The 27057-nt window shown below is 38.3% G+C and overlaps 1 protein-coding gene across 5 annotated transcripts in view; it reads right to left on the minus strand.

Moving 5' to 3' along the window:
* PFKFB4 (6-phosphofructo-2-kinase/fructose-2,6-biphosphatase 4) overlaps positions 1–27057 on the minus strand; it is an 86949-nt gene that overhangs the window by 11839 nt on the left and 48053 nt on the right. For 4 of the 5 annotated variants that reach the window (XM_081315899.1, XM_081315898.1, XM_081315897.1 and 1 more), the window contains exons 2-13: positions 24119–24235; positions 22881–22977; positions 22423–22489; positions 21246–21320; positions 20269–20325; positions 19182–19303; positions 11555–11762; positions 10614–10760; positions 9179–9283; positions 7389–7518; positions 6760–6822; positions 3367–3431 (exon numbers count right to left, since the gene is read on the minus strand). In XM_081315899.1, the coding sequence (XP_081172025.1) occupies positions 3367–3431; positions 6760–6822; positions 7389–7518; positions 9179–9283; positions 10614–10760; positions 11555–11762; positions 19182–19303; positions 20269–20325; positions 21246–21320; positions 22423–22489; positions 22881–22977; positions 24119–24235 (1253 nt within the window). Of the gene's footprint in view, positions 1–3366; positions 3432–6759; positions 6823–7388; positions 7519–9178; positions 9284–10613; positions 10761–11554; positions 11763–19181; positions 19304–20268; positions 20326–21245; positions 21321–22422; positions 22490–22880; positions 22979–24118; positions 24236–27057 lie in introns of those variants that run through there. The other variant, XM_081315900.1, reaches the window with a different exon arrangement.

Raw genomic sequence — 27057 nt, forward strand, 5'->3', positions numbered from 1 at the left:
CGTCTACGTTTATGAGAAAGAGAGAATAACCATTATTTTGCATTAAAAAAGAGTGCCTATGAATTTATATTTCTTCCAGAATTTTAATATCAAAAATAAGCTTTCAAACTAGCGGAACACAAAAATCTTTGCAGCTGTTGTTCTAGAATGAGCAAGAGATGGCTTTCAAAATCTAGATAACAAAAAAAAATTCTAAAATAATGTAGTACATTTCACATAAAACATACAGATACTGAAAACTGAACTACTGCAGTGATATTTGACATGACATTTATTTATTTATTTATTTATTTATTTATTTATTTATTTATTTATTTATTTATTTATTTATTTATTTATTTATTATTTTATTATATTTATATACCGCCCTTTCCTGAAGGACTCAGGGCGGTTTACAGGGTGATTAAAACACAAAATACAAAAGTTAAAAACAGTTAAAAAAATTATATCCGTCCCTGAACAAATAAAACCCCGGTTAAAATTAAAATTAAAATTCTCAGCCTGGGCCAGAGAGCTCGAAGAGCCAGGTCTTCAGGTCCCGGCGGAATGAACGGAGGTCGGGGGCAGTCCTAAGCTCCACTGGCAGCTGGTTCCAAAGGGCAGGCGCACCCACTGAGAAGGCCCTATCCCTGGGTGTTGTCCGCCGGCAATCTCTTACCGGCGGTACCCTGAGAAGACCCTCCCTGTGGGAGCGCACTGGACGAAGGGAGCTTGATGCCGGCAGCAGGTGTTCCCTCAGATAACCCGGACCCAAGCCATTTAGGGCTTTATAGGTCATCACCAGCACCTTGAATCTCACCCGGAGGGCAACCGGGAGCCAATGCAGCTCGCGGAGTAGAGGTGTTACATGGGAGTATCGGGGAAACCCCCATCACAACTCGCGCGGCTGCATTCTGCACCAGCTGAAGCCTCCGAGTGGTCCTCAAGGGCAGCCCCATGTAGAGAGCGTTGCAGTAGTCTAAACGGGAGGTCACGAGCGCATGAGTGACTGTGCGTAGGGCATCTCGGTCCAGATAGGGTTGCAACTGGCACACCAGGCGAACCTGGGCAAAAGCCCCCCTGGTCACGGCTCCTATATGGTCTTCAAAATTGAGTCGTGAATCCAGGAGGACACCCAAGTTGCGAGCCCTATCAACGGGGGGTAACACCTCACCCCCCATCGTTAAAGGTGGAATAGTCTGGTTAGCCCGAGATGCCGATATGCACAGCCACTCAGTCTTGGCGGGATTGAGACGAAGCCTGTTTCTCCCCATCCAGACCTGGACCGCCTCCAGGCAGCGGGACATCATGGCGAGGGCATCGCTGGGTTGGTTCGGGGTGGAAAGAAAAAGTTGGGTATCATCAGCGCACTGATGATACCCCACCCCAAAACCAGGAATGATCTCACCCAGCGGCTTCATATAGATGTTGAACAGGAGGGGCGAGAGAACCGACCCCTGAGGAAACGAGAGGCCTCGGGGCGGATCTCTGCCCTCCCGTCAACACCGACTGCGAACGGCCCAGGAGATAGGAGAACCACCGTAAAATGGTGCCTCCCACTCCCAACCCCCTGAGACGCCGCAGTAGGATACCATGGTTGATGGTATCAAAAGCCGCTGAGAGATCTAATAGGACCAGGACAGAGGGACAACCCCTGTCCCGAGCCCGCCAGAGATCATTCACCAGCGCAACTAATGCCGTCTCCGTGCTGTATCCGGGCCCGAAACCCGATTGGTATGGGTCCAGATAATCAGTTTCCTCCAGGAACAGAGTTAGCTGATGCGCCACCACACTCTCAACAACCTTCGCCAAGAAGCGAAGGTTGGAGACTGGACGATAGTTATTTAAAACAGCCGGGTCCAGGACAGGCTTTTTGAGGAGGGGTCTCACCACCGCCTCCTTCAAGGCGGCAGGAAAGACACCCTCCTTCAAAGAAGCAGTTATTACTGCCTGGAACCAGCCTCGTGTCTCCTCCCGGGCCGCATAAACCAGCCAGGAGGGGCACGGATCCAACAAACAGGTGGTGGTGCTCAGCCTCCCCATGATCCTGTCCACATCTTCAGGGGAAACAGGATCGAACTCAGTCCAGATAACATGCTCAAGACCGTCCGATTCCTCCACGTCAGACTCTGCCCAGTCAGAGTCCAGACCGGCCCGGATCTGAGCGATTTTGTCCACCAGATGATGACTAAACTCCTCGGCTCGTCCCTGCAAGAGATCCTCCATCACCTCCTGGTTAAGGAGGGAGCGAGTCACCCTAAACAGGGCGGCCAGGCGATTATCTGCGGACGCAATGAGGGCAGCGAAGTAATTAGACTTCGCCGTCCTCATCGCCGCAAGATAAGACCTTATAAAGGTTCTTAACTGCAATCGGTCAGATTCGGATCGGCTGGACCTCCAACCGCTCTCTAGACTCCGTCTCCAACGCTTCATCTCCCGGAGCTCCGCAGAGAACCATGGAGCCCAACGGGATCTGCGCCGGGTCAGAGGTCGCAAGGGTACAACACAGTCAAGTGCCCCGGCAGCCGCCCTTTCCCAGGCATCCACCAAGGCATCGACTGGGCTGTGGGTGAGAGCGATGGGTATAGACCCAAGCGCCATCTGGAACCGTTCAGGGTCCATTAGGCGCCTGGGGCGGAACCACCTGGTCGGTTCCGCAGCCCAGCGGCGGGGGGTGGCATAACAGAAGACCAGCCGCAGGAGATAGTGATCTGACCATGACAGGGGAACAATGGTTGGTGAACCCCCTCCCAGATCATCCAACCTAGTCAGGGGTGGCTATAGTAGAGCACAAGGCAAAACAGAGTCTGTTGAAATTAAGATCAGGACAAGATGCTTACAGAGAAAGTACTATTCCTAGAAATCTAAAAACTTTTCTTCCTTATATTAAAAGAATGGAATCTCTCATTGAATGGTAATATACAGTATTTGAATACTACAGAGGTGTTGTCTACACTGTATTGAGGGATATAGGCATGTATGGAAGCCATTCACCCCTGAAATCCTGTATAACATCTTTAACATCTTCATGAGATTGATGCAGAATTCTTTTAAAAAATCATTAAAGTGCATTAAAGAGAACACACAACATTCCATTAATCAAATAAACTATCTTATCAGTGTTCCCAAATATGAAACTCTGGATGGTTGTGAATCCTCACTCCAGGAATCAAAGAATAAATTAAGCTCTTTTTTTTTAACACTGCTCTCCCGCTACCTTATTTTTATATAAAAAAAGTACATTTAAAAAATTAACCTTGGAAGAAGCAATTAGCTAAGGAAGGGCAGAGAGAGCTTAACTCTTTTGTTACTGGCAGGTTTTCTACTTTAATACTTCTTCCAAGTTTCTTGTAAAGTTTTAAATTCACATTTGTTAAGAAGACCTACCTGTGGTTTATCCCTGTGTGTATTTACAGCTTCAACATTTAGAAATAAAGATTCCACTTTGCAACCTGTAGGTAGAAGTCAACATTTTGGTATTTAAATTCATTTTATTCACTAAAAAAGAACAATATCAACAGCCTAACAATAGCCTCTTCCTTTTATATCCAATGGATACTGGAATTTGTACAAATACTGGTTAAAAATAGTTCCGGTTAACACTTGTTAACATTTGTAGCATCTATTCAGGTAAGGTTGCTTTATAAAGTTTGCTCCTATGACACTCAGGCAACAGAGGTTCTCAGAGGTTCTAAGTGGCAGATATACTACTCCTTCCAATCAACTTCAAGCTTTCTCCTAAGAGTCATGGATAGCAATTTTGAGCAACTGTAGCAACATTCATATTGACAGACATTGGGGGGGGGGGTTTGTAAAGAATTGTAAAACATTTGATTGCATGTTGAGAGTATGTTGAGTATCTTCCCTAAAAATAATGATTAGGCTTTCATGCCTTTAAGTCAGGTTGCTGGAATTGGAGAAAGGAAATTGAGAGTGGCTTTTTGGGTGTAAGCACAATTTCAATTCTGATACTGAAAATATATTCTTGTTCTAAGCCATGTGCTGAACACACATGTCCTTCAATTTTACCGGGTGGGTTTTCTATCTAGAGATTCCTTGATTATGTGGGATCTTTGGTGGTCTCTGAGCTTTGTGGCAGATGTTTCATTAACCAAGTTAGGTAACATCATCAGTACTAAACAGGGAGTGGGATTTGCTCTTGTTTTATATATTAGTCAGTGGCTTGCCCTTGCTTAATTTTGAACCTTATTCCAGCTGAAGATCTTGACATTCTAAAAAGGGAAGCCTGCCTTTAACATCCAGTAATACATTTAACTGCAATAACTGCAGCATTTTGGACACTAGATGTCACTACAGGCTTCTTTTTATTTGATAAGTTACAGGAGCATCTCTCTTGTTTTTAAACGTTTTCTTCAGAAATTCCAAATTTTAATATCCACATTCCCCCCTCTTCTTCTTTTAACAAGAAATAATAATGGTGATTTTTATTTAGACTAAGTGGTACTTTAAAATTATTTTTATTACAACTTTGCTTCACATTTCACACTGGAGGCTGAAATAACCTGACACAAAGTAAAAATTAGGTTTAATAAGTAAGCTTAAGCAGAGTCAGGCCTGGTTAGCATCTGAATGAGATTCCAACAGACTACATGACAACTGCAGGCTAGATGGAAAAGTTGAAAAAAAATTAAAAGGCAGTCATCATCCATTTCTGTATTATTACTAATAAAACAATAAGGGCATATCCATGATCTGCCTCATCACTCAGGCTCTTTGGTAGCCTATTCCTTCCTATAATTAATAATTTGCCATTCTATCATATTAAAAGTTACATTTCAGCTACAGCTCTTAGACTCTGGAAACAGCCCACTACAGTCAACAATTAGCTTTTTGGATTCTATCTTTTTGAAACAAGAAGATATGGAATACACACAACAGAGAAATAAACAGGCTTACTAAAGTCCAAGTATCTGCAAAAATACTAAAAAATATTTCTAAAGAAAAGCCAACATTAACCAAGGAAGCTATGTGAATCATTTTGAGTGGCCATAGAGTAATTCACACCAGAGTGTTGTATGGCAGGACCTAGTTACCGTATTTTCCGGCGTATAAGACGACTGGGCGTATAAGACGACCCCCTACATTTCCTGTTAAATTATAGGGTTTGGGCTATACTCGCCGTATAAGACTACCCCTCTTCCAACGCACACCAAATAAAAATTAAAAAACATCAGATTTGATTTTAATATGGTAATTTTAATTCAAATGCTTATGACATGCAGGTGCTTAGTAGGAAAACTGTCACTTATAAACATAAGGCTGTTTGTCATCAAACATGTAAACATAAAACAGTGCAAGTGGATTAAACTATAATAATAATAATTAATAATAATTAATAATAATTAATAATAATTAATAATAATTAATAATAATAATAATAATAATAATAATAATAATAAGAAGAAGAAGAAGAAGAAGAAGAAGAAGAAGAAGAAGAAGAAGAAGAAGAAGTTGGAGGGGACCTTGGAGGTCATCTAGTCCAACCCCCTGCTAAGGCAGGAAACCCTATACCATTTCAGACAAATGGCTGGCCAGTCTCTTCTTAAAAACTTCCAGTGTTGGAGCATTCACCACTTCTGGAGGCAGGTTGTTCCACTGGTTAATTGTTCTAACTGTCAGGAAGTTTCTCCTTAGTTCTAGGTTGCTTCTCTCCTTGACTAGTTTCCATCCATTGCTTCTTGTCCTGCTTTCAGGTGCTTTGGAGAATAGCTTGGCTCCCTCTTCTTTGTGGCAGCCCCTGAGATATTGGATCCCTGCTATCATGTCACCCCTCACCCTTCTCTTCGTTAAACTACACATACCCAATTCCAGCAACCGTTCCCTATTTTCCTAATTCACTTTTTCACTTTTCCTAATTCACTCTAAAGCTTTCCCTGTGCAGAGCTTTAAGTAAAACCAGCTGCCTGCAATTAGTGCAGGTTCGCATCCCACCAGGCTCAAGGTTGACTCAGCTTTCCATCCTTCCAAGGTAGGTAAAATGAGGACCCAGATTGTTGGGGGCAATAAGCTGACTTTGTAATAATGCTGCTTGGGGTGTGTGTGTGAAAGCCCTAATAAACAGGCATATACACAGAATGAAGGCTATTGCTAAGCACATTGATTTGTGCTTTAAATTGTAAGCCACCCTGAGTCTTCGGAGAAGGGCAGGATATAAATGGGATTTTTTAAAAAAAAGACCAAATGGGAGATCCGCTCCAGGTTTTCCAGCCAGCCCGCCCAGTTCCTGAGTCAAATGTGTCCTTAGAGCTAAGCAGCTGCTCTGGCTGCTGCCTTCCCCACCTGCCTGTCAAGTTGGGATATACTACAGCTGGTCTTCAACTTTAGAAGGAAAGACGCCCAGACCCCAGCCTGTAAAAAATCACAGACTGCAGCTTCTTCTCCAATTGGTCCCGCTTTCCCTGCGCAGACTAAATGGCAGATCCGCTCCAGGTTTTCCAGCCAGCCCTGTCCCTAAATTTTCAGCACCCAGCGTATAAGACGACCCCTGACTTTTGAGAAGATTTTCATGGGTTAAAAAGTAGTCTTATATGCCGGAATCTACGGTATTCAAATTCCCAGCTTTACCTCAAGAAAAATAGAAGCAATGTCTATTTTAAAACATTTTGGTTAATGGTGAACTGAACAGTTTAATGCAAACTGTGACTTGCTTAACAAGTACAAGTGATTTGTTTTGATACACAAACTAATAGATGTAACCTAATGAAATGTTTTTCATAATAAAGTTGATTAATTTGCTTAGCTTAAATTTGAATATCTTACCATAAGCCACTGGAGTTAGCTTTAAGACAGTATGCAGAGGGCACTTAAGATAAGGCAATTGTTCTGAAAAGGGAAAAATACAATAAACAAAAGAATATCTTCTCACTATTGACTGTAAAGTTGGTTACTAGTTAATGTTTGTATCTCACTTCACTAAATAAATCTTCAGAACAGCTTCCATTTGTCAAAACCAAACAGCACACAAGCACTGCTACCATGGGTAACAGACATGGATAAAATTCCAAGACTTAGCCAGACAAACAAAAGAATAAAGAAATTATAAACTGAAATCACTGAATAAATAAACATATTTTAACCTACCTAAAACAGTGGTTTTCAACCTTTTCAATATGGATACTCTTTAAGTACCTTTTGTGGCCACAGACATGACCACGGACCACCAAGACTTAACTCAAGATTTAAATCATAACATTTCTTCAAGCCTTCACAGACCCCGTGAAGACATCATGCTTTCCCACCAAGGGTCCACGGACCACAGGTTGAGAACTACTGGTGCATTGGTGTCTTTATTTAGGATATGTACCACTTGACTGCAATTATCTGGTATCAAAATGAAAGTTACTATTGACTACCTTCAGGTTCTCTGTGGCCATTTGTAAGGTACCTACCTGCAGGCTTATCCAAAAAGTAAGCAAGCAAACAACGCATAACAGCTTGGTGACAGATTACAAGCACGTTTTCCTGCCTTTCCAGCTCCATAATTACTGGCTCTAACCTTTGAACAAGATCTTCATAGGACTGGAAAAACAATAGAAAAAAATCACAATAATATGGATATATGTAATAATTATAATAGTTTTATTATAAAGTTGATTTGCTCTAAGGTTGATTAAATAGTACCACCTGTGTACTCTTTAAAATAATAATTTACAAACGCTTCTGATCTCACATAAGATGTGCTATTTAGCAAGAAGCCTATCTTTTTAAAAACTTCCATGTGAATCTGAAAAAAAATACAGATGCTTTTAGGAAACCACTCATTAAAAGTGGTTTAAAGCAGCTGCATTTTTACTTTAGGCTCCACCAATACATATTAGAGAGGTTTATGCTCTGTCTGGATCCAATCCTACAGAGATATTCTTCTTTGTAACCTTTAATTATTGTCCTGTGCTTAAAATCCAAATGGTAGATTAATGGCAACTACCAAGTACGTAGCTGGATGAGATGATTTTCAAAATCCATTCTTCCTCTCTGCATCCACTTTCCTAAGCAATCTGTGCCTGTTTTTCTGTTTCTGATGGTTTTCACACCACAGAATTTGAGTTGCAGAAGATTACAGACTGATTCTGTCACTTTATTCTTTGTCTGTTTCAATGTTTATTCTTTAATATTTATTTTTCCCTGTGTAAGAAACTTTGTAAATAGCTGAGTAATTGATACAGCTAGCATTTACCTTGTTTTCATCTAAAAATAATGAAACGTGTTCTTGCTGAGAGTTTTCTAAAACTAGAATTCTGCTACCAAAATGAATTTTTAAGAAACTGTATTTTTCATACCCACAAACGCTGAACAAAAGAAGTTTGAGTAAGCTACTGTAAACAGATCAACTGATAAAGCGGAGGGCAGCAAACATCCTGATGCTTTACCAAAACATAAATTTTTGCTTTGCTAAGGAACACGTGAACAGTATATAGTCAAAGTTAACCCAGCTGTAGTCATTAAGACTGAAAAACACACATCTTTTTTCTCTACCATCAGCAAACAGCTCCAAAAATGTTTCCATCTTACATAACATCCATTATAACTTCACTGCCTCTATGCCATCTGTATTCCTGCAGTGTTTTGAACATTAGGATCACTCAGCCAACACATGATACATGGATTTAAGGCAGGTTGCACTTCTAACAAATACTGTTAGCAGCTGCTTTTATCGGTGCTTTTGATTAATGCTTGGCTTTTAATGGCAGCCTGTAAAAGGGCAAGCTAACAAGCAATTAACTGAGCACCAAACATGTGGTTTTAAAATTTGTTGCTCTACTTAGAGAAAGCACATGAAAACGCTGATGCACGTTCCACCGTAGGGCCCTGGGTGTGTTGCTGCAGGATGGCCAGCATTACCCCCTCATCAAAACCACTGAACCAAAAATCCAAAATGGAAACAGATTTATTCCCTCCTTTTCCAAAATGGGTTAGGTTAAGAAACCTTTCAGCCCTGCTGAAAATTTAAACTCTGTGTAGGATAGCTTTTTAGGTTACAAAATGCTGTTGCTGTAAATTAGCATTTCCTACATAAATGAGAAGTTGGTTTCTACTTTAGCAACAACACAATGAAGTTGCAGAAAAGCTTCCTCATGAGAAAGAGGCAATAAACTCCCTTTATTTCAAAACATTTCTCTTTTGAAACGCTTACAAAAAGACTTTTGCATCTTCAAGCTTGCACAAGTAAAATTTAACAAACCTCGCCCTTAGGATATCTGTATCTGTATTTGTCCTGGTCTCTCAAAGCAAATTCTAATGGATAATTTTCCTGAATTTCTTCGTATGTCATTTCTTCACAGACTCCCTATGAAGACAAAGAAAATAAGAGTTCATGAAGCACAATGACGAGAAAATTGGGCTGTGCTCACAAAGATTATGAATTGAAATGCCACTTTTGTCATGAATTCACTGGAAGCCTATTCTTTCAGCTTCTAATTATGTCTTATGTTTTAATGTTTAGTGAGAGATAACCTATGTAAATTGACTTGTATTATCATCTTCCTCATTGTGAATTCTGAAGTTAAGTTGCATAAATGGAAATTCAATTCATGAAAATTAAATTCATGGAAATATTTATCTATTTATCTAAACAAATTGATACCTTGCCATAGTCCAAACCAAGCCTTAGCGGTCTACAATAAAATTAAAGCAAACTATATAATAATAAAAATAACAATACCAAACTAAACAAAACCCTGCTTAAGAGCAAACACTCCAAACACCTTCTGGTAAAAAAAAAATCTGCCTTTAGCTTCTTGTTGGAGCTGAGCAAATCTTGGGATGGGGTGTGGAGGGGGGAAGCCCTATCACAAAAAATGGCTCGTGAAAATGGAAACAACACAGTCGCTTCTCCCAGCTTGATCTAATCGGTTAAATCTGCTTAGTTTTTCAAATACCAACAGAAAAAAACACTAGCTATTGTCAGGTGCTTTAGCACTAATGTTTTTCAAAACTCAATTCAAAATTCTTAATGAGTTTATTTCAATTAACACTGAATTTTAACCCAGATTTCTGCCAATTTCAACAAATAAAACTATTTTAAATATAATCACATTACAAACAGCATAAATAAAACAATTTATCATTCAAAATGAATTATTTGAAATGAGAAATTTTTTTAAAAAACTGTTATGTCACTGTCAGGTTGAAAACTAATTGACGACTAGATGGGCGGCAAATAAATTCAATCTATCAATCAATTTGATAAGACATCAGGGCAGAACAACCAGCATTTTATTTTCACACAATGATTAAAACAAACTTTGATTTGAACCTCAGCTTTAAAGCATCCCTTCAAATTAGGGATAGTTGTCAAAAATAAAAATAGTTTACTGCCTGACATTGGTTCAGAAACAATGGAAGTAATTCTGTCACAAGAAGGGACAATTTCCACAAAGACTTTTTAAAACTGCTGAAACAAACTAACATTTACCTTTTTTAAAAGTATAATATGATAATTAACATTATAGTTTTATGGTGAGAGGCAATAGGTATAATACAATATAATACATCTGAAATAAGCCCTGAAGATTTGTCTGATAGGCACAAAACTTCAGGAAGCTGCAGGAGATCATCATCATCTTCTTCTTCATCAAAAAACCACAAGCATTGCATATAACAGAATAGCATCCTACCGCATCAATTTCATTTAAAACTTTCCACTGCTCATAAGGCACTCTCAGAGCCTCAGCAGTCTGAATTGTCCTCTTCATCTGACTTGTCCAGACTTTCAGATCTTTGATGTTTTGATCATTAATGTACTGGCCCAAGCTCTTGGCAAACTGGAAAAGGTCATTAAAAAAAAACACATTATAATATTACAGCTACTCAGATTCAGTGTCAAAAGATAATAAATCTTGAATGAGGTCTTTCAAAGGCTCATCTAGTCCTTCAACAAAGCAATTTGACTTGCACTTAACAATCACAATATTTGTTTACTAAAATGAGAGGGCGCTCCAATTTTAGTGAAATAAAACATTGCATGAGTGTTACAAACTTCCACTTATAGAAGTATATAACCTCCTGAACATTTCTTCAGGCTGATTTATGTTTTTTAAATAGTAAAAATAAATGAAGGCCTGTGACATCCCCACGTTCCTGTATCTTGACTGCCATCTTTCTTGAAATATTTCACAGTTTTTAAGAATCTTCTGATTTCACTGTCTCTCAATCTTAGCAACTTTAAGATGTGTAGGCTTCAATTCCCAAAATTTCCTACCCACACTGTAAGCCTGAACACCTGGGGATAGCCCCACAAAAGCTGCCATCAACTTGTAATTTTTAACATGTCCCTGGGGAGAAATTAATAAATACGTCATGTAAATGTGCAGTTAATTTAACATTTTATTTAAATTAATCCAATGCAGTTTTCGTTCTGACCCTATTCATTTCTTCGTGATCTCATTCATTTTCTGGAATGGAAATCTGGTTTATTGTTCAAAAGCAAAAAAAATGCAGAATGTTCATTGTCTGGATCCAATGCAAAATGATACACCTTTCCAAACATTAGTTAAATTTTAAAATAAATTTTAAATGGAATAAAATACAGAGCTACAGTAGACCGCACATAACTTACCTCTTTTCCTCTATGGGACAAGCCTGTGTCTCCTCCTATTCTTCCCTTTAGATTTAATTCACTTTCACCATGTCGACAGAGGTAGATGGAACGAGGAGTTACATGGATATTCATGAGGTAGTAAACAATCCGACTCTGGATGTGATCCATTACATGATTTACAAGATAACTCCTTCCAACATCCATGATTTTAATATAAGAAAGATCCCTGTAGCAATAGGAGAAATAATTAATTGTATCATTGTCCTATTTAGCCTAATGCTTTATTTATCAGCCACAGAACCCAGGAATATGTTTTACTTATCTACATTTGGTGAAAGATACAGATAGTCCTCTGATTATATCCATTGTTCAGTGACCATTCAAAATTATAATGTCACTGAAAAAATGGTTTTACAACCAATCCTTGAAGTTTTGGCCATCGCATCTGCAGCCCTCCCCAGTCACATGATCAAAATTTGGGCCAGCCTGTATTTGCAACCACTCCATCCTGCCCCTGGCACCTCCCCATATTCCTTAGTGCCTACCTGTGCCACCTACTCTCCTGCCTGCAGCACCAGCCTGCACTCTATAGCAACCACCTGAGCTACTCACCCTCTCCACTTTCTCTCTCATCTGCTGACCTGTTTGCCTGGGACTCTTGTCTCTTTCCATCTAATGACTGGAGTGGCCCTAGGGTTACAACAGCAACCAGGATTACCACTGCTATTAGGCTCAGACACGTGATGTTGTGCTTTACAACCCCATCATTTAGAGACAGAAATTCCAGTCCTGACTGCCATCATAACCTGAGGACTATCTGTACTTCCAGACAACTTTAAGTAACAGGATGTTTGTTAATATGCAATATATTTACAGTCATGGCCGAAATTGTTGGCACCCCAGAAATTTTTCCAGAAAATCAAGTATTTCTCACAGAAAAGTATTGCAGGAACACATGTTTTGCTATACACAGGTTTATTCCCTTTGTGTGTATTGGAACACAACAAAAAAAGGGAGGAAAAAAAGCAAATTGGACATAATGTCAAACAAAACTCCAAAAATGGGCCGGACAAAATTATTGGCACCCTTAACTGTCGTGGCGAAGGGGCTTGCGTAATTCAATGAAGCTATGAGCTATGCCGTGCAGGGCCACCCAAGACGGAAAGGTCATAGCAGAGAGTTCTGACAAAATGTGATCCACTGGAGAAGGAAATGGCAAACCACTCCAGTATCTTTGCCATGAAAACCCTATGGACAGTACCAAAAGGCAAAATGATATGACGCTGGAAGATGAGCCCCTCAGGTCAGAAGGCGTCCAATATGCTACTGGGGAAGAGCAGAGGGCTAGTACTAGTAGCGCCAGAAAAAATGAAGCGACTGGGCCAAAGCCGAAAGGACGCTCAGCTGTGGAAAGTTTAGGCTTAAATTAAAGAAAGTAGGGGAAAGCGCTAGGCCAGTCAGGTATGAATTAAATCATATCCCTGTTGAATATACAGTAGAGGTGACAAATAGATTTAAGGAATTAGATCTGATAGACAGAGTGCCTGAAGAACTATGGACAGAGGTTCACAACATTGTACAACAGGTAGCAACCAAAATCATCCCAAAGAAAAAGAAATGCAAGAAAGCAAAATGGCTGTCTGAGGAAGCTTTGCAAATAGCTGAGGAAAGGAGGGAAGTGAAAGGCAAGGGAGAAAAAGAAAGATATGCCCAATTAAATGCAGAATTCCAGAGAATAGCTAGAAGAGATAAGAATGCCTTCTTAAATGAACAATGCAAAGAAATAGAAGAAAACAATAGAATAGGGAGGACCAGAGATCTTTTCAAGAAAATTGGAGAGATGAAGGGAACGTTTCATGCAAAAATGGGCATGATAAAGTACCAAAATGGCAGGGACCTAACAGAGGCAGAAGAGATTAAGAAAGGTGGCAAAATTACACAGAAGAACTATACAAGAATGAGCTTAATGTCCCTGATAATCACAATGAGTTGGTCACTGACCTCGAGCCAGACATCCTAGAATGTGAAGTGAAGTGGGCCTTAGAAAAGCTAAGCAACAACAAAGCTAGTGGAGGTGACAGTATTCCAGCTGAGCTATTCAAAATCTTAAAAGACGATGCAGTAAAAGTGCTACACTCAATTTGCCAGCAAATTTGGAAAACTCAACAGTGGCCACAGGATTGGAAAAGATCAGTTTACATTCCAATTCCAAAGAAAGGCAGTGCCAAAGAATGTTCAAACTATCGCACCATTGCACTCATTTCTCATGCTAGTAAAGTTATGCTTAAAATTCTACAAGCTAGAATCCAGCAGTATGTGGATCGAGAACTACCAGAAGTACAGGCAGGATTTCGAAGAGGCAGAGGAACTAAAGATCAAATTGCTAACATACGTTGGATCATGGAGAAAGCTAGAGAGTTCCAGAAAAACATCTACTTCTGCTTCATTGACTATGCTAAAGCCTTTGATTGTGTGGATCATAACAAACTGTGGCAAGTCCTTAAAGAGATGGGCATACCAGACCATCTTATTTGTCTCTTGAGAAACCTACAGTATATGCAGGCCAAGAAGCAACAGTGAGAACTGGACACGGAACCACTGATTGGTTCAAAATTGGGAAAGGAGTCCAGCAAGGCTGTATACTGTCGCCTTGCCTATTTAACTTATATGCAGAGCACATCATGAGAAAGGCAGGGCTAGATGAATCAAAAGTTGGAATTAAGATTGCCGGAAGAAACATCAACAACCTAAGATATGCAGATGATACCACTCTAATGGCAGAAAGTGAAGAGGAACTAAGGAGCCTCTTGTTGCGAGTGAAGAAGGAGAGTGCAAAACGTGGGTTGAAACTAAACATTAAGAAAACCAAGATCATGGCATCCGGCCCTCTCAATTCCTGGCAAATAGATGGGGAAGAAATGGAGGTAGTGACAGATTTTATTTTCTGGGCTCCAAGATCACTGCAGATGGGGACTGTAGCCAAGAAATTAAAAGACGCTTGCTCCTGGGGAGGAAAGCCATGGCAAATCTAGACAGCACACTAAAAAGCAGAGACATCACCCTGTCAACAAAAGTGCGTATAGTCAAGGCTATGGTCTTCCCAATTGCAATGTATGGCAGTGGAAGCTGGACCATAAGAAAGGCTGAGCGCCAAAGAATTGAAGCCTTTGAACTATGGTGCTGGAGAAGACTCCTGCGAGTCCCTTGGACTGCAAGGCGATCAAACCGGTCAGTCCTAGAGGAGATCAACCCTGACTGCTCTTTAGAAGGCCAGATCCTGAAGCTAAAACTCAAATACTTTGGCCACCTAATGAGAAGGAAAGACTCACTGGAGAAGAGCCTCATGCTGGGAAAGATTGAGGGCAATAGAAGAAGGGGACGACAGAGAATGAGGTGGCTGGATGGAGTCACTGAAGCAGTAGGCGTGAGCTTAAATGGACTCCAAAAGATGGTAGAGGACAGGAAGGCCTGGAGGAACATTGTCCATAGGGTCGCGATGGGTCGGACACGACTTCGCAACTAACAACAACAACTTAATATTTGGTTGCACACCCACTGGAAAAACTAACTGAAATCAGTCGCTTCCTATAACCATCAATAAGCTTCTTACACCTCTCACCCGGAATTTTGGACCACTCTTCCTTTGCAAACTGCTCCAGGTATCTCTTATTGGAAGGGCGCCTTTTCCCAGCAGCAATTTTAAGATCTCTCCACAGGTGTTCAATGGGATTCAGATTTGGACTCATTGCTGGCCACTTCACAACTCTCCAGCACTTTCTTGCCATCCATTTCTGGGTGTTTTTTGACGTATGTTTGGGGTCATTGTCCTGCTGGAAGACCCAAGATCTCGGACGCAAACCCAGCTTTCCGACACTGGGCTCCACAGTGCAACCCAAAATCCTTTGGTAAGCCTCAGATTTCATGATGCCTTGCACACATTCAAGGCACCTAGTGCCAGAGACAGCCAAACAACCCTAAAACATCATTGAACCTCCACCACATTTCACTGTAGGTACTGTGTTCTTATCTTTGTAGGCCTCATTTCGTTTTCGGTAAACAGTAGAATGATGTGCTTTACCAAAAAGCTCTATCTTGGTCTCATCTGTCCACAAGACGTTTTCCCAGAAGGATTTTGGCTTACTCAAGTACATTTTGGCAAACTGTAATCTTGCTTTTTTATGTCTCTGTGTCAGCAGTGGGGTCCTCCTGGGTCTCCTGCCATAGCGTTTCATTTCATTTAAATGTCGACGGATAGTTTGCGCTGACACTGATGCTCCCTGAGCCTGCAGGACAGCTTGCATTCCTTTGGAACTTGTTTGGGGCTGCTTATCCACCATCCGGACTATCCTGCGTTGCAAACTTTCATCAATTTTTCTTTTCTGTCCACGACCAGGGAGATTCGCTACAGTGCCATGGGTTGCAAACTTCTTGATAATGTTGCGCACTGTGAACAAACACCAGCTGCCTGCAATTAGTGCAGGTTCGCATCCCACCAGGCTCAAGGTTGACTCAGCCTTCCATCCTTCCGAGGTAGGTAAAATGAGGACCCAGATTGTTGGGGGCAATTAAGCTGACTTTGTAATAATGCCGCTTGGGGTGTGTGTGTGTAAGCCCTAATAAGCAGGCATATACATAGAATGAAGGCTACTGCTAAGTTTGTAAGCCGCCCTGAGTCTTCGGAGAAGGGCGGGATATAAATGGAATTAAAATAAATAAAAATAAATAAAGGCAAATCTAGATCTCTGGAGATGGACTTGTAACCTTGAGATTGTTGATATTTGTCCACAATTTTGGTTCTCAAGTCCTCAGACAGTTCTCTTCTCCTCTTTCTGTTGTCCATGCTTAGTGTGGCACACACAGACACACAATGCAAAGACTAAATGAACTTCTCTCCTTTTTATCTGCTTTCAGGTGTGATTTTTATATTGTCCACAGCTGTTACTTGCCCCAGGTAAGTTTAAAGGAGCATCACATGCTTGAAACAATCTTGTTTACCCACAATTTTGAAAGGGTGCCAATAATTTTCTCCGGCCCATTTTTGGAGTTTTGTTTGACATTATGTCCAATTTGCTTTTTTCCCCTCCCTTTTTTTGTTGTGTTCCAATACACACAAAGGGAATAAACCTGTGTATAGCAAAACATGTGTTCCTGCAATACTTTTCTGTGAGAAATACTTGATTTTCTGGAAAAATTTCTGGGGTGCCAACAATTTCGGCCATGACTGTATATTCTTTTTACATTATGGAATATCCCTGGAGAGTTAGTAAAAAGAGCTAAATGTATCTTCAATTAACTAAGATCTGAAGAGAGAATTCCAAATCAACCAAATTATCCATACTATATAGAATTTATCAATCCATATAGCTTGTGGCTGTCACTTTCTATTTTAATTAGTAATTGCTTCTTTACCTAGAAATGAAGTATGCATTAAAAAAAATTGCCCTGCAAAGAGGCCAACATTTCCTGGAACTGTGGGTGTGCATTATGTTTAGCTTATTTTTAAATGTGTTCTTTGGAATGATTTATCTCTGTAAACAGATATTTCAAGCTATTTTCTCTGACAGATATTTTTTTGCTGAATCATTAATTACGGATCTCATTTGCTGATGCTGTAAATTTCAATTCCGAGATTCTTTTTCAATTATGCAACAGCAGCATGAAATTAATATATTAACATTATTTGTTGCCCAAGCCACGTTACCGCAATTCTTTTCTCATTCATTAGTATAAATAAACACTATTTTCATAACTAGTACAGTTCATGTTTTTCCTAGGACTTTTATCTGGTTGACTGTAGTCAGTAAGCAATACATATAGTCAAATACTTTTGTAAACCAACCAGGTTTACTGGCCAGAATCATAAAATAACTTAGGAGTATGTAGGAAGACATCCTAAAAAGTTGTATGAGATTATTTGCAAACCTTGTCACAATGCAGTGACAAGAGCTGAATTTTCAGTGTCATGGTAAATCTGTGTCTGGGATTTAAAAGGTCAAGTCCATACAAGGAAATGTCCACAACTGAGTGCTGTTGATGAAAACACATCCTGAGCTTTGTTGCTACTTTGAATCTGCATTGTTTTACGTTTTCTTTTAAATTGTGTTATTACAATTTAACAATTGTATTAGATAGTTTAATAGCTTGGTAGAGTAAAAAAGTATGTTATAAATCAAATAAATAAATAAATATTATAAAACAGAACAAAAACATCGATTTTACCACCACAAACCATACATTATAGCAAGCAATCACAAACAGAGCCCCAGGAGAGTATATTTACTGGTTCATCTTTTTATGGCTATAACAATGTGCAAAGAAACTCTTGGAAGCCATGAGATAAGCTTATGACATATAGGATTTTATAGGCAATTAAGGGAAATCACTTAAACAATTTGAAATGGCTAACATTAACCAGTGAAAAAATGGCCAGAGCTTTATAAAAAAGATATTCTGAAGATACACAAAAGCCAATAATAACATCCCCAATGTTATGGAAGCATATATTTGCTATCTATCTACATGTTCTACCTACATCTATTAGCAATATTTACTATATTTTACATATAAAAAGGTAAATATCCAGAGATGACATCAGAAACAGTAATGTTCTGAGATTTGTGATATGTTGCCATCTTTCCAGTAGGACCTCGAAAGTATGTCTTTTCTGTAGCAGCTTCTGCCCTACAGAACACCCAACCTCAACCTACCCCAGTATTCGGCACACCCCCTACCCTCCTAGTCTTTCAGAATGCCATAAAAAACTGGCTCTTCCCTAAACATTGGGATTCAGTGAGATTGGAGCCTTGAGATGGTTTTGTTGGAAACAGTAAAGGGGAACAGCTGAAGAACAAGGTTTTGGTTTTTTAAATTGTTTTTAATGTATTTGGGGTTTTATTGCTGTTGTAAGTTGCCCAGAGTTGTGTTTCTTAAAATGTGTGGTCACATAAAATAAACACATAAACTCCCCGTAACGTTCTACTTTTGACCTCAAAAGTCACTCTGAAAGATATAAATTTAATAAATAAAATAAAAATAAAAGATGGTCATATTTGACAAAAAGAACAAAGCAGACTGAATCAGAAAACTTAAATGCCATTTGTCATGGACTGAATGCGGACCAAGAGTTATTTTTAAATTATAGCGATTAATGTCCAAAATATCCATGTTAAATGCTGTGATTATTTCACACTTGGTCATTTTTTCAGGCAACCATGGAATTTCACTTTTTCTTTAACCTTTCTCACTTCCCATTTTTCTCACTCCAGATCACAAGCCAGGCGTAAACATCAACAATTGAGTAATAAAATTGTCAGGAGTATAAATCTCTCACAGTAAAGGGCCATAGTGTTCTTTGTTGATTTTGCTACCTAGGACTGACAAGCACACATCCCTCTGCTTTATTTATGACCTGCTGTATCTCACGATTCTGTCTCTATCTTCTAATCCTAAAAGCATTTCTGCTTATTCTCATTACTATCCCATTTTTTAGATTTTCCTTGCTTATTAAAAGTATCTATATAATCTCCCTCACATTAATTTATATCATTCATCTGAGAGGACGTGATCCGCTAAACATTATGTTAAATGGATTAACCTTTAAGGTACCCTATTATTGCTTTTAATTAAAATTCAAATGGTCACTTACTTGTCTAGATTTTCATCCAACGTCTCATACGAATTCTTGTAACACTCAATTCTTTTCATAAAGTCCTCTGTAGCTTCATCACTAGCACAGTCAACATAATCAGGACTGCCTAATTTCACTTGCTAAGAAACCACAGAACAAAGAAATCTCTAAATATTATAAAAGAAGTCAATTAGATGTATGATGCTTTCCTATATTCTGTGTTTTTAAGTAGAAAAAAACTGAATTTCAAAGGGAAACCTTAATACTTCAACACTTTAGGGAAAATGTACAAATTAAATATCAGTAGAAAATATAATGTGGATGGTAAATTGTTATCATAAGATTGACACTTCTGGTTTCATTTTATTTCTATAGCCTTAATTTAATATATTATGTCCTATAATCGTGGTGTGTGTGTGTGTGTGTGTGTGTGTGTGTGTGTGTGTGTGTGTGTGTGTGTGTGTAGACAGATAGGTAGGTAGGTAGGTAGGTAGGTAGGTAGGTAGATATAGATAGATAGATAGAGAGAGAGAGAGAGAGAGAGAGACAGACAGACAGACAGACAGACAGACAGACAGACATTTGCTGATGCTTTATTTAAACTAAATTTGTATATCATGATCTCTGTAGATGCCATACACTAAATAAATAAATTTCTATAGCTCGGTGATTGAGAAATAATATTCTCATACTTCCCCTAGGCTTGTTCTGCAATTATATGGTTAGTTTGTTTTCTGCCTTTCCTGAAATGAGGCAGAGTTCACTGGTAAAATACATATTTTGCAAGCCAGTTTCCCAAATCCAGTCCCCAGTGAATGCAAGAATGCTCGGGAAGAAAACCTGGAAAGCTCAGCCAGTCAGGGAAATGATACGAAGCTAAATGTTCATGATGTAATCTGCAGTTTTAAAAACAAACCTTAACGGGAAATCAATTCAGAAGTGAAATATGTTATCTGCGTGCATACATGTATATATAACATTTACAAAAAAAAATTGTATCCAACTACTTAGTATGGGAGGGAATGAAACAGCTGGATAAGATTCAGTGGTTCTGGGAAGTAAACTGAGCACAAATATTTTAACGTAAACGGAAGTTACTACTCACCACAATATTTGCAGCAATAACCTCGGGATCAACACATACTGACTCCACAAAAAAGGTCTACAAGTCAAACAGGAAGAACATTGATGCTAGACCCTTACACATTATTTTTCACTTTCTAAAACAATGCAAAGCAGGCTTCAATTTACATACTTAAAAGCAAAACACAATAAATCAAATAGTTTTTGTCTAGTAACCACAGCTGGAACCAGTTGGTTGATTGTTAAGCAAAGTAGTCACTAAATAAAACTACAATTCGGCCTATGATCTAAGTTTAAGCTTTTCACTGCTTAATAGACCTATGGTCATAAATGCAAGGATTGGTTTAAAGTTACTTTTTCATCACTGCCATAACTATGAACAGTTGCTAAACAAGGCAATCACTAAACGAGGACTACCTGTATTAGTTCAAACCTAATCATACAAACTTTTTTCTTGTATAATTATTATAAAGTAGTTGTAGTATGTTAAAAATTCCCTTGATCTTTTTCTCAACTAATTCAGATAGTATGGCTTTAATGAAATCCTTTTAATTGTCATGTAACAGAATTTTTAAAGAAAATTCCATATACTGTATCTTTCTAGAGGAATAAATCAAGGGAACATGGCTATATCTCTTCTTTATCTCCTCACAACAATACATGAGAGTTATAATTAACAAGGCAATTAATGGTACATGCAATATTAAAATTGCCAGCTGTCTTAAAAGTGAGCATTTCTAATCACAACAGAATCTTCTTTCTGATAATAGTTACTGTCTTTCTGATAATAGTTACTGTCAACCATAGAAGTAAACTTCCAAAATAAGTTATTATGAGCATAATTTACTAGAAAAAATTTTTGGGGGGTGTTTTACAGAATTACAGCCAATACTTTTCAGCTGCAGTTACAGTCAGTTTCTTTGCAATCAGTGTAATATTTAGAACAAACATTTTACACATCCCAAGACTAAATAATTTTAGTATCTTTATTCAACTGACCTTAAATCCATTTTCTTCACCAAACTTATATATGGTGTCTCTACGCTCCCTTGTAGTATTTGTAGCATCAAAAACCTGGATGAGACAATACAGGAATCATTGGTATATCAGTGGAAAAATATATATCTCTTTGTAATTTTTCATGAATCATTAATAAAATATAATAGCTTTGTCTTAAGTATTTTTAGCAACTACTGTATGGTTTTGCACAGTATGTAGGTATATATATCTTCCATATGTATGCCTGGCATACTAATGGCAAGGAGAACAAATAGTTCAATTAAATGTGTATTTGCTGAGCTGTTAATTCCCATTAACAGAGGGCACTCCCAAACACGGTTGTCACAAATATTTTGAAGTGTTATCTTGAATAAAATGACAGAATGAATCTACTCAATAGGACTATATCCTAGTTGGATATAACTATGTTATTATTCTACATAACACAATTTATTATGAATGTGCTATAAGATACACATACAGAAGAATAAAAATTATCCAGAATTAACTCATATTCTCTCAAGATTTATGAAATACCTTGTCTCAAATTAGCATTGAAGATTATGCACTAAAATTACAAATAAAATATATAGGACATTCTGCCTATTTTATGTCGTGCTGTTCCCATATATTTCTGAGATTTTCAAAAGCAAAATGCCTGTACAAATATTTGTTCCATTCACCTTTCTTTCTACTATAATTCATACACATATGACACACATATCATACTAACCTGTACCTAATGTTTGCCTATTTATTTGATTTTCACACCACCCAACTCAATAAGAAACAGAAATAAAATAACATATTGTTCAAGCTATTTCATAGGGCTATCTTTTTTTAAGGTGTTCCGTTTTCCAAATGTGACTTACAAAGCCTTTAGTAATGCAACAATTTAAAATTACTTCTGCATTATAAAAATTGATGTCGCAGATACAGATATGAAAATTATCCACTGATGCTGGGAGAAGGTTAGTACTATGTAGTGTATGTTGTAATTTCCCCCAGTAATAAAGCAAGTGACCAGAACCAATGATCACACTGGGGTTAGACTGGGCAAAACCTCCAACCTCGTATTTATGTAGCAGCTTATGGAATTTGAGAGCCACCACCTCAAAAGGCTAGGAAAAACTGTTCTAGTATTCATTTGTTTAGCCATGTACTATAGAACACTTACGGCCACATGCCCATTTTCTTCACAGAGATATCGCCGAACATCATTTAGTGCTGCTAAGGCACACTGTCTTAAAAAGAAGAGACAATATCCTAGTTATCCCCTTGACAAGACTTCACAGTTACAGACACACAGGGCTGTTCAGCATTATTAAAAGACTGTACACAAACCAGGACTCAGCCTCATGTACCAAAGCACTTAAAAGGCACACTTCAGAAATACTGGAGCAACTTATATGTCTTCCTCCAGTTCACAGATTACAGCATGGCCAGTAAAATTAAAACAATGATTATAGGAAGAAAACAAAGGCTGAGCCATGCATCTCTCAAGACAGCTCTCCTACTTTTCCACCTTGGTAAAACAACCAACAGCGTCAGCTGTTTCTAATTGCTAACATCAACATTCCTTTAGTTCAAAACAGCAACATGATGCCAACAGAAAGTAGCACATAACAAACTTACTTTCGGATTTTCAGGGCTTCTTTATTGTCTGGCAAGAAGAATTCAAAGGACTTGTATGTTTTTACCAAATCTCGACGGTACTGTCCAACATTAAACTCTGTGCAGAAAAGTCGAAGAGGAAAATTGAGTTTTTATTTTCTCCTATAACTTACAGTTATAGAGTCATCCCAAATATCCAGAAAATGTATTATACGTTATAATCTTGAAGCCAGATCACTTTACAATTATACCCTAAAATATTGTTATAGGAAGCTCTAAAGGGCATTGCTTTACCATTCCAGTTCTTCTCAGAACCAATTTTTCCCATGAAGCTTTTAACACACAATGACTTATCACGAATTAAATCTGTGATTAAATCTAGGTATGTAGAACTGAAAACAAACCATCTTAGCTTCTTTTGCTATTTGCTTCCATTTTCCTTTCCTTACTTTTAATTGAAAGCAGTTGAGCATAATGAACTTTTTAAAAATTGGTTAAGCACTGTGCACACTAGTGACATTTTTAGATAAAAAATAGCAGTAATAATACCTTTAACCAATAATACATTTTATCTTGGTTAACCAAACATTAATATCTACCTATCCTATGTCTTTGGAAAGGACTTGATAGGTTGGTAAAAACGCTAAATTCAGTCTAAACATCTGGCTGACTATGTGACTAATCAATAAAATCTTACTCTGTTACAGTACTCATTTTTTTTCTTTGTTTCATTATATAATTATAAAACAGATATATTACATTTATTATTTCAATACAGCGTGGTCTAGAGATTACTAATACTCTAAAGTTTAGATAAATTACATTATTAAAGATAGAAAAGGTACTATATCAGTATTAACTATGATTTATAATACCAATTTAATAAGCATAAGAGTCACCTTATTGGAAAAATGGGATATATATAAATTTAATAAATAAAAATAAATAAATAAGATTATTTAGCTTTTACTGAATATAACTGAATATAACTTTAAGGAGAAGCTGCAAAATACATCAAAATATTTGGTGTAAAAGAAAGGTTTCTGCGTAAGCTTACTTAATACTATCCACTGAGTTGTTAAAAAGAAAACAGATAAACCAAAATAGGCAACAACATCTAAACAGAAAGAAAAAAAGAAAAAAAAATAGCTACTTGGGTAGTATACATTTAGGCCCCCTTAGAAGCCAAAGGGATTGATATTTGCCATGTAACATAATATATTGCATTCCTGTCTAAATTTTGTTGTGACAGCACTCACCTTTTGTAGGCACTCCAATCCAATTTAAGTAGCGTGTCAATTTTTTTGATATGTAAGTTTTTCCTCTTGCTGGAAGGCCAACCATTACAATCAGAGTAGGACAGTTTGTCATGCATACTATAAAAAATGGTACAGTTAGTATTCATTAAAAACAAGAATATCAGTCATAGATCTGAAGACTAAATTAGGAAATAGCGGGCATCTTTTTATGGAAATAACAGCACTCCAGGGAGAGCCTTCTCATTTTGATGAAGCATTCAAAACAGTGTACTGATTTTATTAGAAGTTCCCCTAAATCTACTAAGTCCACAAATGTTTGCTATAAATTTACATAGTTACTCTGAAAACAAGTTCAGAAACCTATTCACATATTTCATCTATTCCCCTGAAATCATTTTTTTTCAGTTACTCAAGCTAGCTGTGGTATATAATTTGCTTCCTACCAAATACTATTTACTCCTACTCATTGAACCTGAAAAAGAGTCCTTTGAAGTTAATACTTAAGTTTTCTCAAAATACAGACTAGTAATGAGCAACTTTTTCATGTTGTGGGAACTATAACTCAATTTTATGCTATGACAAGATATGCCATATTTCCAAACATTTGTTAAAATAGCCAAATGTACTCAAGTTGTCAGGCCAGGCCAGAAAAATCTCCCAAAATATCAATCATGTTATTTACAATTTTAGAATTGTTTTTAAACTAAAAAAAATAGAACACAGTAACTACCATTTCATAATACTCGCACAAACAATTACAAGCATCAATATAACAAAACAAAACTATGCTAGTGCAGAGACAATAGAGTGGTGGTAATGACAGAAGTGAACATGAATTTGAGAGTCAGACAGTATTTAGTGACTGAACACCAAAAATGACAGAAGTACAAATCCCTTAAGAGTTGCTTTAGATAGGTGTCCATAGAAATCTTTTCAACAAATAAAAAAATAAACATTTCACATTTGTTACCTTAGTAACTATTACGTTTGCTTTGTCAAGAGGGTAATATTATCCATGCCCAAAAAACTAATGTAAAAAATTTAAGAACACTGCAAATCAGACATGGCTGAGCACACTGATTTGCTGAAGTTCATAACAAGAGGAAAAAAGTAAATTGGAAAACACTGGTTTTATTAGCCCAAACTTCAGAACATCTGCTTTTTTTAGGCTTCTGGTGGCATATTACAACCAGGAATTATCTGGTTTGTACAAGTTTACTTGTACTTCTTTGGTGGCCTCACTTTCTTTAATTTTCACCATTTCTAGAATGACTTATGGACAAGGGAAATGAAAGGGACAGAGCAGATAATGAAAGATAAAACTTCTATCATGATTTATTTATTATTTATTTTATTTCATTACATTTATATACCGCCCTTTCCCGAAGGACTCAGGGCGGTTTACAGGGTGATTAAAAAACAAAGATACAAAAGTTAAAAACAAATTTAAAAAAATTATATTCGTCCCTGCATAAATAAAACCCCAGTTAAAATTAAGATTAATTCTCAGCCTGGGCCAGAGAGCTCGAAGAGCCAGGTCTTCAGGTCCCGGCGGAATGAACGGAGGTCGGGGGCAGTCCTCAGCTCCACTGGCAGCTGGTTCCAAAGGGCAGGCGCACCCACTGAGAAGGCCCTATCCCTGGGTGTCGTCCGCCGGCAATCTCTTACCGGTGGCACCCTGAGAAGACCCTCCCCGTGGGAGTGCACTGGACGAAGGGAACTTGATGCCGGCAGCAGGTGTTCCCTCAGATATCCCGGACCCAAGCCATTTAGGGCTTTATAGGTCATCACCAGCACCTTGAATCTCACCCAGAGGGCAACCGGGAGCCAATGCAGCTCGCGGAGTAGAGGTGTTACATGGGAGTATCGGGAAACCCCCATCACAACTCGCGCGGCTGCATTCTGCACCAGCTGAAGCCTCCGAGTGGTCCTCAAGGGCAGCCCCATGTAGAGAGCGTTGCAGTAGTCTAAACGGGAGGTCACGAGCGCGTGAGTGACTGTGCGTAGGGCATCTCGGTCCAGATAGGGTCGCAACTGGCGCACCAGGCGAACCTGGACAAAAGCCCCCCTGGTCACGGCTCCTATATGGTCTTCAAAATTTACCAATAGGGACTGTTTTGTTTTTTTCTAACACATATATGAAACAGATACAGCTCCTACACTAAAATACTAAACTTAGATGGTCTATTTTTAATGAAGCTGTGGCATTTTTCAGAAAAGCATTCAAATATATAAACACTACAAAAATAAATAGTAATATCTCTATACATTATGGATGGGCAACTTATGGCCATGGGGCTGCATTCAGTTCCTGAACTAACCAACAATTCAGACTCTATCAAAATATGTTCCCTGACAAACAGCTACCTGGGAAAGAGAAAATTAAATGCATCCTCAAAAGAGGACCTACTGTATGTGTTTGTTGGCTCAGGTCCGCCTACTATTATGATGCCTCCAAACCTATCCAAAAGCCAATGTAGCCATTGAGAAAAATTAAGTGGCCGACATTCTATTTAATCTAAAACAAGAAAAGATATGTATTGTAAACACTAAAGCACATATTACAATACCATACAACTGCTTCCATTGTGTAAATTCATCTTACATAACAATTGAGAGCCTTCTTCCCCTTCCCTCACAAGCAAACTAGTACTTACAAATTAAGCTAGCTTTGCTATGAAAATTTCATGCAGTGGGATTTCCTACTTTCTCCTTTCTCTTCGGCTCCTCTTCAAATGATGCACCAACCTCTGAAGCAGATTTTGAGAAAATCAGCTCTTCTTCCTGATTCCACTGGCTAGACTACCAGCAGAAGGAATTAACCCTTTCCACTTATAATGCAATGTAAAACTACCAAGTGCATTTTGTGCCTTTCTTTATTTCAATGGTGTCAACTTAGAGCTAAAAAAATCTGGACGGCCACCAGGTGTCAGCAAAAA

This window comes from Vipera berus, assembly GCF_964194415.1.
Source record: "Vipera berus genome assembly, chromosome: 2".
In the NCBI taxonomy this organism is placed as follows: Eukaryota; Metazoa; Chordata; class Lepidosauria; order Squamata; family Viperidae; genus Vipera; species Vipera berus.